The sequence below is a fragment of the Charadrius vociferus genome, unplaced genomic scaffold (genome assembly GCF_000708025.1).
Source record: "Charadrius vociferus isolate BGI_N301 unplaced genomic scaffold, ASM70802v2 scaffold436, whole genome shotgun sequence".
Taxonomy (NCBI): domain Eukaryota; kingdom Metazoa; phylum Chordata; class Aves; order Charadriiformes; family Charadriidae; genus Charadrius; species Charadrius vociferus.
Window position 1 is genome coordinate 3560274 of NW_009649187.1, and position 13407 is coordinate 3573680.

General features: G+C 39.1%; 1 protein-coding gene across 1 annotated transcript in view; it reads right to left on the reverse strand.

Moving 5' to 3' along the window:
• Positions 1 to 13407, reverse strand: part of WDFY4 (WDFY family member 4) — a 135849-nt gene that overhangs the window by 71356 nt on the left and 51086 nt on the right. The window contains exons 34-38 of the mRNA XM_009888816.1: positions 12818 to 12975; positions 12151 to 12389; positions 9569 to 9678; positions 8462 to 8653; positions 7757 to 7896 (exon numbers count right to left, since the gene is read on the reverse strand). Of these exons, the coding sequence (XP_009887118.1) occupies positions 7757 to 7896; positions 8462 to 8653; positions 9569 to 9678; positions 12151 to 12389; positions 12818 to 12975 (839 nt within the window). The remainder of the gene's footprint in view (positions 1 to 7756; positions 7897 to 8461; positions 8654 to 9568; positions 9679 to 12150; positions 12390 to 12817; positions 12976 to 13407) is intronic.

Below are 13407 nucleotides of genomic sequence, written 5' to 3' on the forward strand. Positions count from 1 at the left end.
GCAAAGATAAGAACAAGAAATGAATGGTCACAGACTTCAGCACAGGTTAGCAACCTATACCCTCATTTAGGAGAAACATTTAAGTTCATCTTGCAGAGATTTCTAGAACCTCCCCTGATTTCCTGTTCTCTACCTGCACATACCACCATTCAGTTCATACTCTTAGCTATTTTCAGTCCCTGCTGCCTGATAGAAACTCTTACTTAATTTTCTGGGCACCCAAACTCCTATGTGGATTTTATACTGCTCCCTGCAAGATATCATATATAAACTCATAAATTGTTGATAAGCAAATTTGGTAATAATTCTTCTCATTATAAAGATTTCTAATGATAAATAGCATAATTGGAAAAATACATTATTTGTCTTAAAAAAAAGAACAAATATAGAACTTAAAAAATTACAAATAATGGAAAATTATTTTCTTGTGGGAAACTGTGGATGAGAATGTTGACTGCACTCAAAGTTTTAAAACAGAAATGTAAGTTTGATTCAGCTTAAATTGCCGCTTCAGGCTTTTGAATTGAACAATCCATATAAAGCAACTTAATTCAAACAATTTCTTTCTGAAATTATAATAAAATGTTGCAGCAAAATTCTGGAAGAAAATGGACATATTTGAACCAAGAAAAAATTATTTGTCTTTATATATATTCAGCAGAGAAAAGAAATATCTGTTTCAGTAGCTAGCACTTGTTTCTAGGGTTTCTCTGCAAGCACATAAAACTCTGCTTTCATCCACACTAACACTATTCAACTCACTTGGCATCATCTCTGTTATGTGAAAATAAAACTCTGCACCCAGCAGCTCTTGAAACATGAGATTTCAATGCCAACAGCTTTAAACATCAAACTCTACTTGCTGAAATCCTATATCCAAGCTTAAACCTGAACTAGACACAATCTCTAGCTTGAAAGGCAAAAATATATTTAAAAAAAAATATGCAGGAAACAAAAGAAAACATCTTTTCCTACAATGTGTAATTAAATGAAGGGACTTCACTGCCACAGGACACTACTGAGTTTAAAAGAACAGGAAAAACTCCCTCTGAATAGCTACCCACAAAAAATTTTGGAAGGCATATTATTTCCTGTATTTCAGGTTTTAAGATGAAACTGACATAAATCAAGAAAGGAACAATTTGGCTAAAACAGATTTTCTACTGTGCATTGTGCTGTCACACACCATCTCCTGTAGCAACTGGTACTGGATTTTTAGGGAACAGACTGTGGGGTGAGTGGCCTGTGGATCTGAGTCAGCCTAGTAATTTGCATTCATCATCATACAACCTTTATATTCCAACTTCTCTGTTAAACAGTTATCTTCAATGAATGTGGAAATTATTCCCATATATTTCAGAAAGTTCGGTGATTTGTATTACATAAAATTAGATAGCTCTGCACGTTTTCATGCAGTTCTTATCTAACTTCTTGACCTGTTGAATTATTTCTTTATCATCTTGTAAACAATCTGAAAATGATAAATGAGCAGTGTGTCAGATATCCACTTAAGAGGACATAAAAATTTGTTTGTTCAAAGTTAAAGGAACTTTTTCCAGCTTGCTACAGCATACTGTAGTTTAGCTTTGAGCCAGTTATTAAACAAGACAATAATATTATAATGGAAATTGTTTAATATACATCATTAATAGTAAAGTGCCTGCTTTCATTGAAGTAAAAAAAATGTGTGCTATGAGCAGTTTTGAAATGAATATTTGATTCCAAACTTCCCTTGTGCATTTAATGACATGCTAATTTACATTTTAATTACTTCCTAAGAAATCAAAGCATTTGTTGACAGAAGAACATAATGTCAACTTCACGGTGCACTGTTGGTAGATAGTTAATGAACTTAATTAGATAATTAGTGATGTTAATTATCTTTCTATTATGAAGATAAAGATGTTACACAAATGATGCACTTTTCAAAGAAATATGATTATATATTTGCTTGTTTTAACTCAGCTAACTTGAAAAGCTGATAAAAGACCAAGTGATTGGTAAGAAAAATATTTATTTAAGTAATAATTGTGATTACGTTTCAAATATTTCTATCTTCTTCATTTCACCCACTGTGAACTGCTGAGTTGAGCTCATCTCTTCTTCATCCCAAATTAGCAAGGGCTTTTTGTTCAACCCTGCCCTCCTTTTCACTACCTCACACACCTCCCCTCCTTAAACAAACCCTCTCTGATGCAGTGGCTCTGCTAAAGCTTGAAAACCCAGGCTGGTCAGCATCAGCCTTGATTTTACAGTCCGTTATTGAAAGATGCTATAACAATGCAGGAAAGAAGTAGATAGTACTTGAAGGCACTCGTCCACTATTTAGCTCTGGTTTGAGCTGCTACTGTTGCCACTGACATCTTGGGTGATAATGGCTAAGTCTCTGTAAATTCATGTCCGTCAGCTTGAGATAAAGCTTCTTTCTTACGGAAGTCAAAGCCCACTGACACACAGCATTTTGAGCTAACACTGGTTTTATGTCATAGAATCATAGAATAGTTTAGGTTGGAAGGGACCTTAACGATCATCTAGTTCCAACCCCCCTGCCATGGGCAGGGACGCCTCCCACCAGACCAGGTTGCTCAAAGCCCCATCCAGCCTGGCCTTGAACACCTCCAGGGATGGGGCCTCCTGAGGCTGAGTCTTCTCTTCCCTGACAAGAACATAAGGATACATCATCAGCCTTCCAGTTCAACATCAAACACTTCAGCTTGAAAAGCCCTGTTTAAAACTACCCTCTAAAGCACAGACTTTTGCACACAGACATGTCACCCAAAAATTTGTATCATCTGTATATATTAATTTAAAACAGGTCATTTCTCCCTCTTCCCTCATACTTAACACAAAACCTGTAAAGACAGCTGCAAAAAGTATGAAGCAAGACTGACGGCCAGGAATGAATGAAGCCCCAGTGCCCTTTCCTGATGGAATCATGTTGGGTGAGAGCCCTGGCACAGGCAGGACTAATTCTGTATCTGTGATGCAGCTACTATTTGTACTAGGCAAGTAAGTCCTAGCACGGTACAAAACACATTTAAAAACTCCTGTAAGTGTTGATATAGAGATTTACATTTCCAGCACAGAAGGAATTTAAGCCTGTAGTTTAAACTCCCACTAAAGTCAATGGAAATTTTATGTTTAAATACTTCTCAAAATATAATGCATCACAGCCATAGGTGAATCACTAGAGATACTAGGGATACTACCCATGTTTATCTTAAGAATAAGCATTACATGTGAAACAACTTTTTAAGATTTTTTGCTGGCTGTGAAATTTGAAAAGATTGTTGTTCTTGATGTAACAAACAAATAATTTTCTGTAGCAACAACACTTTTAGCTGCTGGCCTAAGAGAAGCCTAGTGAATAAAACAGTGAGAAAATTAAAAAAAATAAAATTCCTATAAATCTAAAACTAAAGAAATTCCTAAAGACTTCGAAATAATGTGTTTGAAACATGCCTCAGTCTTTCTCAGACTTTAAAAGCAACATTAATTCCTAGAAGGCTGTCTTTCTTCCTCTTGGGAATCTAACTATAGAGGCAGGACTAGACAGTAACTTTCAGTGGAGCTTGCCCAAGAGCCTGCTATTACTTCAAACAAGGGTATCTGTTGTGAGGAAACTATGCAGAATTCAAGTGGTCCTTGGTCACATCACTATCTTGTTGCTCAGTGATATGATGAGGACATACATCTTACTTTCCTAAATGACTTAATGAACTTGCAGTTTCTTTTCAGCAGGTACATCAAGACCGCTTAGCCATCAGTATAAATAAATAAAATATTACATTTTAAAAAATTAAGAGGAAGAATTTTCAAAAGGAACTGAAGTAAATTCTCTGTCTGACGGTGATTTAAGTCTCAGTCAAGAGGTTTTTTTCTTGGAGCTCCTGACTTCAGAAAGTTATCCACAGAGACAAAGGTGGGTCTCGCTGACACATACATGCAGTTACCTTTTACAGATTTGCTGTGGGTTTAACAATCTGCCTATTGCTTACAAAAGTAAGTACAAGAGATGGGCTCTTACTACCAAGCCAAGTAAAGAAAACGTATCACTTCCAGTCAAGCCAAACTTAGCATGTAGTATTTTCTGGTTTGTATAGCTACACCATTAAATGCTTTTTTTTTACTGTTAGCTCTGCAGTGACCTTGCATATGCTAAGGGCAGCAGAGCAGAAACCAAGCTATCCAAACTGCTCAAAAATCCTTAGAGTTCAAAGGCTGCATTCTCCCATCACTTGACTAGGAAGAATTCTCTTGTGATGGACAGAGTGACAAAATCAGCACGAAGGAGGTCAGATGCTCACTCTTTATAACTGACTTCACAAGTGTATGTTTGCTGACCAAAATCCTACCATAAAATTTCTGGGTTTGCAATTACAAGTTAGGAGGTCTCTGTTAACCTCTTCATTCTGCAGACTGAGATTAAGACAACCTTTTCTGTTTCATTCTCTCAAGGTATATATGTGTCTGGCATAGAGGAATGTAATTAATGAACCAAAAGAGGAGAGGACAGGCATGATCAGGCCTGCTGTAAAACTCAGGATGCTTTGCATTTCTTGTAGAGAATAACAGCTATATCTACAGCCCTGAGGCAGTGTGTATTACAGTAGTTAGAAATGTGTTGCTTGTAACCTTGCTCAGGCACTCATCCTCAGGAAGAACCTCAGGACTCTACATGGTAAAAGCTGTTGACTGATTTACAATTTACTGAAATATGATTGTTATAGTGGTCTCTTGCTGCTTTTGCAGTTTGTTGAAAATGACAAAAACCAATCAATCATTGCTAACTTAATAATTAAATACATATCCTTGATTCCGACAGCAAAACAGGGCGGGGGGGACTCAGGGAGGCCAAAGAGCAAGAGATCAAAAGGCTCGCTTTGAAACAGGAAAGCCAATGATTTGGAAACCTTTGGCACTGTATTCATAGTTCTATAGAACAGTTCTATAGTTCTATAGTTTTATAGGTTGGCAAATTTAACCCAACTCTGTCACCTGTGAGCATTAAAAAAACTCTACTTTGTACAGTGCTCCTCTTGTTTCTGCATGGCTACTCAGACTTCCAAGAAAGCTCAAAATAGCAATTACCAGAGCAGATCATCACCATTCTACTACCAGAAATGTGATCTAGCTCTCCTTTCTGAATGATCATGCCTTCCAGACAAAGACCAGAGCAGGGCACGAGATAACAAAGTCGATTCAGAAATATGGGGAAAACACAGCTGCACTTGATTGCCAATTCTGACATTTGCCACCAAATAGCAAGTAACTGGCTTCACTGATGCTGGAGAACCTGAGTGAAAGTACAGCAGAAATATGAGGCCTGATCCTTCGCTGGAGTGAACACTTCGAATTTTGCTGGTTTTCCAGATTGAGTATTGGATCTCAAAAGTACTCCTGCTATCTCGTGAATGACAACAGGAAAAAAGTTGGCAGTTTTGAGGGGGATGTTTTGTATTTGGCGGGGGGTGGGGATGGTTTTTTTTGGTTGGTTTTTTTTTTTTTTTTTTTAATCAGCATCAAATGCTACTACTGCTTCAACTTCTTTGTTTATTTTCTGTCTTTAAAAGAATCAAAGTAAAAACCCAGTAACCAACCCATTTCTTCTTTCTACTGAGGAAAGCTCTGAAATCTTGGCTGAATTACTAAGTTTTGCTCAGTTAGGAACAACTGTGCTTATCTCTCAGTAAATGCAAAGATTTTTACTTTATGATGGGCTTTAAAGGCTTTGTCTCTCACTATGTAATTCATTTTGCTACTTTTCCTTTTCTCTCAGTGTTTCAGCCAGGTGCCTATTGCTGTAGGACTTACTTAGGTCCATGACTAGCAGCAGTGAAGACAGAGGCCAGTGCCTGAAGATTTTTCCCAAGTGAATACAGAAGGCACCTGAGACACCGCAAATGATACAAAAATCACACTACAGCACCTTTAAAGTGACTACTAAAGTGAGGTCAAAAATACAAGCTAGAAGTGTAAATACCATTTACTTGTAATGTAACCTGTGCTGCCAACTTCATTTGATATTGAAAATCCCACCATATACCTTGCTTATGAATTGTACAAAGAAAGAGGGCTGTTGAAGAGCAAAGAAATTAATTTTCTTCCCCTTAGATTTCATCTCTTTGAAAAGTGCATCAAACTCTTTCAAAGATAGGCTGGAGGGAGAAAGGGGGCCAGGGAGAATGGAGGAGAACATTTGGAACTGTAGCTTCACATCTCCTTGAGAGGAACAATTTATCAGAGCTGTGGAGCTGTCAGTCCTTGACATGATAAGGAATAACACCAAATGAGTAATGTTTCCTCCAAACCCAGCTCCTTTAATTACAAGCCGCTTCCTTGCAGAAGAGAGACAGAAGATGCAGAAACACCAATTTCATGCACTTGTGCCTGAATAATGTCTCCGTGCTGCCTTTTCCAGATGGCAACCTTTTCACTGGAGGAACTAATGATGTGGGCATATTTAGGGAAAAACCAATAACGGAGTCTTTAACCTTCAACAGCAAAAAGCATGTTGTACAAAATGTTCCTTGGGATACATTTACAAATATCAATTACATTGCTCACTGAGGTGTAATCAGCTGTAATAATCAAAATTAATTTTAAAAAATAATTAAACAGACCCCAGGGCAAATAGTCGATGCTCTTGTAGTATGACATCACAGTCTACATATGTACCTGGAAAGAACTTGCTCACTCTGTAAGCAGCAAAGTGATTTTAAGGAATGAGAAGGATGCTGTGGCATGCTGAGAAAAAACCTGCAGCTCAGTAAGGTTCTGTCGGACACATTACTTGTGTATCATAGCCTTACTGATCAACACACCCGGAAGCAAACCAGTCATCACTGGGGATAAAGATGCAACCTGCTACAGCTTGAGCTAGAGGGTTAAGACTCCCTAAACTAATGCTTCAACAGGCTCACTGCCTCTTCAGATGGAGAACAAAAGACCTTAGTATGTTCAGCACTGCAATAACACAAGCTCAGTAAAAAGCTCTAAATATTCTGCCAATACACTGCTGCCTTACCCTATAGCTGGTTACTCTAGCCCCAACACACTTAAACAAGTAACATCTAACTGGTGCTTTTTATTTGTATTCTTGAAAAATGCCCAGGAAAAACCTGGAAATGGCCCTCTCTGCAAAGGAGGAGCTTACACATGGAAAAGATAGTCCAGCTGCATTGCTGGCAGTAGGAATGCTGCATACCCTCCAGACGCATGCCTGGTTTATATAAACACTTGTCTCCTTATCTCTTGAGGCTAAACTAAAATTTGGACCTTTAATAGTTCATATTGAGTAGAAAATGACAGGACAGTACTATGGTAATACCTGATCCTTTCTACTAATTCAGTGTCTGTAGGACAAGGCTCACATAAGCAGTGTAAGTCAAAAGCAGCCACAAAGCCAGCGCCTCCTCACCTTGCTCTGACACAAGCAGAGCCCTCTGAGCATAAGCACACGTGGGTTCCTTAGGTTTTTCCTTTAAAGTGTAATAATTAGGCCTTGAGCAAAAAGTATGCATTAATACATTATACATTAAGGCTGCCAACTGAAGTTCTTCAGATCAATGACTATTTCTTAGTTATTATTTCTAGCAGTCTAGAAGAGGAACCTTAACTGCAATAGGTGTCTAGTTTACAACGGAACATGTCGAGAGACACACTCAGAAGCTTCTCAAGTCCAGGCAAACTCTTCAGAGCTGTATCAAAGGCAGAAATGATTACAGAGACAGAAAAGTCAAAAAGCAGAAGTTACCTCAGATTTGCATGTCATTTCCTTTGTGTTTCGGCCAGGCATCAACCTAATAGCTGAGGAGAGGCTTTCACTCCAGGAACTGTGCTTGCTCTGTGACAGGCCTGGCCCTGCTTTATTCTGGAGAATCTTCTTTTCAGATGCTGTGGGCCAGAACACAAAAAAAACCCTCGTAAGACTTGAAGTTGAGCCTGTGGGAAAGTATAGGGTTTGTATCCACATTACACAAGACACAACAATATGGCAGTGTCTCACTCCAGCTGGCTTGTCCCTCTGTTTATAAGAGGAGTACTGAATTAACATGTACTTCTCAAGTCGTTATTTAAAAGCCACACAGAGATCTGCCATAGAACAGTATCGTTATACAGACATGAACTTTGAATCCCTGCAGCACTACACACACTGGGATGCCATTCTTCACCCAAATGCCCTTCCTTTTAAATTCTCTGATGGGATACAGTTGTCTAAGGGGATTTCTCTTTCTTGCAGCACGAGCCTTACAACATCAACAGAAGATTACAGAAGGGCTGGGGCATGACACAGAAAACAATCACAATCCTGGATGAGAGAAATTAAGAGTCTGCTTTATCTAGCAGGTGATGTGCAGAGGAACGGCATAACCAAGGAACTAGCAACTTTCCATTAAGCGCTACATTTACTGCAATATCTTTGCTTACTACGATGAGTGTTCAATAAAAGAACAGAGACCTATCAAGTGTTGCCAAGCTTTTGTCATAATTTCTTCCCATAAAGGAGTGACCTCTGTTATCTTCATGTCCCTTTCTTTGTCATTTCCTTTTACAGAAAGATCCATCTTGTAAGTGTCCTCCAGAGCCTGCCACCTCTGAGAAACGAGCTGCTTCCAGATGATTTCTACTGTTCTCAGAATCTCCTGATGGACTAGGAAACAAAAGAAAATCCAAATGAAGAATCATTTTTTGTGTAACAAGTTAAGCAGTAGATCAAGCAAAAACATCTTATTTAGAACAGCACTGGTCCAAAGTGACTGCTGGAGTCAATGGAGTTGCTTCATTTTTGTCTACTGCCTCCATAAGTTCTAAGCCAGACCAGTTATTCTACTACAGAAAACAGCAGGACATTTCTTTTGCTGGATTTCAGCTCCCTGAAAGAAACAAGTAGGAGTGACAGATGATTCTAACTGGTTTCTGCCTTGGAAAACCATTTCATCAGAATTTTCATGATCTTATCATACATAGAATGCTAAAGCATCCTGCCACCAAACATCATTAGAGACAATGAGGGGAAGGTAACCAAGTTGTGAAACGATTTGACACAGCAACAGGATGCTGCACCAGGAAGTGCTGAGCTGTACTGCTGTATTTCCCTGCAAGTCAGACTTATTTGATGGCAAAACGGAGATCACTCTGCTGTAGGATTCAGCTGACAGCCCCTACACTGAATCCTGCCTGAAATTTCTTCCAGTGTTTCTCTTAAAAGATCAAAATGTTTCTTCCAGTGTACAACAGACAGATGCAAGCTCTGTATAGGCTGTGAAAAAAGAAACAGAGCTACAAGTATTATATAGCTGGATTCTGATACTGGTGGCAACATGGGGAAGTGATCTCCAAACTGATATCCATTACTCCTGAGGATGTGGGGCGTGAATTTGGAATAAAAAGGTATGATGCGAACAGAAGTAATTTTTAGTACAACCTTCCTTTCTTTATGCTGTGCTTGCTGTGCCTGTACACCGAAGAAGCAATTAAGTGGCACTTGCACAAGCTGCTCTGGTAACTGTTTAGGCCAGGCACTTTCCTGGTCTATAAACCAAAGGCAATATGTGCCATAGATTACCATCATCTGGAGTAGGCAGGCTGCCCCTTTCCTCTTCACTGGGTGCAAGGAAAATTTGGTGATGTGAAGCTAACTTTGGTTTTGCATCCACCCCAAAACCTTCTGGATAGCTGTGACCAAAAAAAAAAAAAGGAGGGCACGTGAGGAAACCAGACTTAAAACAAACTGAGGACAGTGAAAAAGCTAAAGGTATTTCTACACACTCACTCCTATTCAATTCATTTAGTAAACCAAGATTCCCAGGCTCGAAGACTTACACCAATCACATCATACTGAAGAATTTACAGGAAGTGGGAACTAAGACACTGCCAGTCTGGTTTCGAAAGTCAAGGAGCATTCATCAAGATCCTATGGATCACTCTGTTGTACATGCCTTATCCCTGCACTTCTTAGTGCACTTGTATCTACCATTCACCTCAACTAGCTGGAACACAGGGCAGTACTGCTGTAGCCAGATTGCATCCAGCTTTCTTGCACCTTCCTTGAGCATCTTGTATGCTGTCTCTTTGCTCTGAATTTCTTCACTAGAGCTATCTTCCATTTTGTGGGAAACACTGCCTTGCTGTACCCTACATCTGAACTGCTTACTTAGTCTAAGTTCTTTGCACCAATGATTGTTCATTCAGTTTATAAAGCACTCAGCACAACAAAGCTGCAGACTTGAGCACTGTGATGTTAGTGTCATGTAGATGTGATTATAATTGAGAACACCACCACGGCCAAAAAGAGTTAGCGCTGCATTGGTGGTGTGTGTGGGGTGTGTGTCAGGTAATTTACCAGTCAGTAGGTAAAAGACACCAGGAGTTTCAGCACAGCAGTAATACTTACAATAAATGCAACAGGCTTAGTTAAGGCATCCCGACAACGTGGACTTGCTCACAGAGTGCTGTCAATACTATATATATTGTATATATAGCCACTAGTAACATACTACATTCTTTCAATTGTAAACAGGCATTACTACATGGGAGAGTCAAATCTCTGGGTATGCAAATTTGCCATTTTTATTTCTGATTTTCTTTTAAATACCACAATACTGATTCCCCTGATCTGCTATGTTTGGCTTTTGGGTAACACCAACACTTCTGTAATTTATTTTGTTTTATATGTTTATGCTCTTGCTATATACAAACAATCCTAACCCCATCTCAACAGCTTTGTCCTGGAAATTATTATCTGTCAAGAATAAGAACAACTAAGAAAAGACCTCAGGAAGTGCACCTCATTTCTTATGTGATACTGTATTAGTGGATTCAATTCAGATCATCTAAGCAACACAGGTGGTTTCCATTGGAACAACAAACATCATTATATTGAATAAAGCACTGGCCAATATTTGCTTCTTTTGACAAAAGAGTTGTCCAAAATAACTCCCCAACTTATATTAGCAAGAGTACCTCTGACACATCACCTGCAAGAATAGCAAACAGAGTGAGTATGGATGTTCTAGCCCTATCCAAGTCAATAGTAAAACTCCCAACTTCAGTACAACCAGGACTTTGCAGCTCAGATCCAAGTAACAATAATGATAACAGAAACATTCACAAGATGCATGCACAGTTTTATATATGTTTTAAATGTACCCACACAAGAATAGCTGCTGGATCAGAAAAAAAATCTCCCTAAATTAGTCCATGCAGGTGTCTCAGAGAATGGCCACCTGCATGCTTGTGGACTGATTCTAGCCCACATCCCAGAAAGATTTACAGATTCTCATTTTAATGATGGGCTTGTGAGCCAACTCCAGTGAAATCAGTTCAAGCTTGTTAACTGCAGTTACTACTCCAAAGTGAGTATGCTGCTGGAAATGCTGGATGAGTAAACCAGTTACACACAGATGTTTTGGTTAATAAAGAGTAGCAATTAAACCTATATGCAAATTTAAGGGTACTTCTTAGATAAACATGCAAGCTTGTCTGGGTGTCTCTGAAATGAAACACCCCTTTCAAAATGAAAAAAAGTAGTATTAAGTGTTACGTTACTACCATCTACTGTGCCTTTCTTATTATAGCCACAAACACACATATTAGCCTGCCTCTGTGCAAGAGGGGTCGTAGGAAATTTTCTGCTCACTAGCATTTCAAGGAAAAAAATAGCCTTCTGATTGAAGAACAGTTTATCCCTTCCGCTTTCTTACTGAAAAACAATCCATTGCTTCCAGAATACCGAGCACATCAGTAACCTTCCTCTCCTCCAAATTAAATGATAAAAAAATACATCAAAACATCTCTGTTGTTGTTTTTAATTTTTTTAAGTCTATGAGGAAAACGACCGTCTTTCCCATCGTGGCTTTACTCTGCCACTTCAACAGACACCAAGTCAGAGTGGAAGGTTTGCCCTATTTGAAGCAGAATGGCGCTTAAATCCCCAGAGTGCAGAGCCCAATGGGTCAAATGCTTGCTAGGATACAGTACATATACTACACCCAAAGTCCTTAGTCTAGCTGAGTCTAGCTCAATCTCAGCTTCTAGTGATCCCCCAAAATGGATATTGCCTAAGTTTTGTGACATCTCCCCCTCTGCACCCACTCCAATAGATAACAGCACAGAGATGTAAATAAACGTTATACTGAACATTTGTACCTGCCCGAATTCAGTTGGCAAAGGCAGTACATTAGGCAGATGACAAAATTATTATTTGAGTTGTAAGTTGCAAAAATAATGTCCCACTGCTCCTGCAGGATGTTGAGAGTGTTCAGCACTTTAAACTGTTCAGACAGGGATTGCTGTGGTCTGGATAAGCAGTATAGGATGGCTCGGTTTAGGCAGCTGTACAGGGCACTGAGGAAAACTTCCTTTTGAGAAACGGAGCTTTCCAAGACCTGTGAAAACACAAAACAGCAGAGTACTTGACTTGCTCAAAGAACTCTCTTCTCTTACTTCATTTAAGCTGCTGCAAACTTATTTCAGCAAAATTGCCCTCAACTACCTGTTAGATACAAATTGAATTTTTCTGTATTTCTGCTGAAGTCCCTGGAATTGTGGAAAAGATTAATTTATTCCTGTTCAGCAACATGTACATAGCCAACAGGCAGCGACACAAAAGAGCTAACTATCCCTTCTTTACATTGGACCGTCTAGCTCTGATTGTCATTTAGAGCCAGTATGTGATCGTGCAGGAAAACAGGAATAATCGCAATCACCAAATGGATTACAGCCACCTTGTTGACAGTTGCGGTATCATGACCTCTGTGAAACAGCACATTACAACATGTTGATAACAGTTGGAAAAAAATTCCATGTGACTCACCACCATAATCTGTTTGGCAGCGAAGATCAAGATTTGCTTGGGGTCAGCAGCAAACATTCTACTGTTCAGCTTCTCAACCAGCTTCTGAACAAAATAAGCAATATTCATCATGGACACAGGTGCAGTTGATTCTGAAGTGCCATGAGGATCGGTGCTTCCTGGAGAGGATACAAGAGAATTGATTATTCCAAAACAAGCTGAAATGCAAGAAAACCTCATGTGAGATGTGAGGTTACCAGAGCTGAGAATGAACAGTCTCATGCCATAACGCCTCAGAGTTCGGACATGTCTGAGAAAACTCTAGGTCTAGCAGAAATACCTTACTCAGGCTGGAAATTATGGGTCCATGCAAAGGACAGAACTGATCTCACTAAAATACTATCATCAAGGACTATCATAGTCCAACTAATGACTCAGAAAGGAGAGCAGCAACAACAAAGTTATCAGAGTTGTTTCCAGAAGCACTCAAGGATAAAGCTAGGTTTCTTTCTAAGTACTCCCTTTTTAATGTTCAGAATCTGTTCTCAAAAACGGAGAAAAAAAAAGTGAAGACGCTCTCTAGAAAAATGGTAAAAATACAGTAATTAATG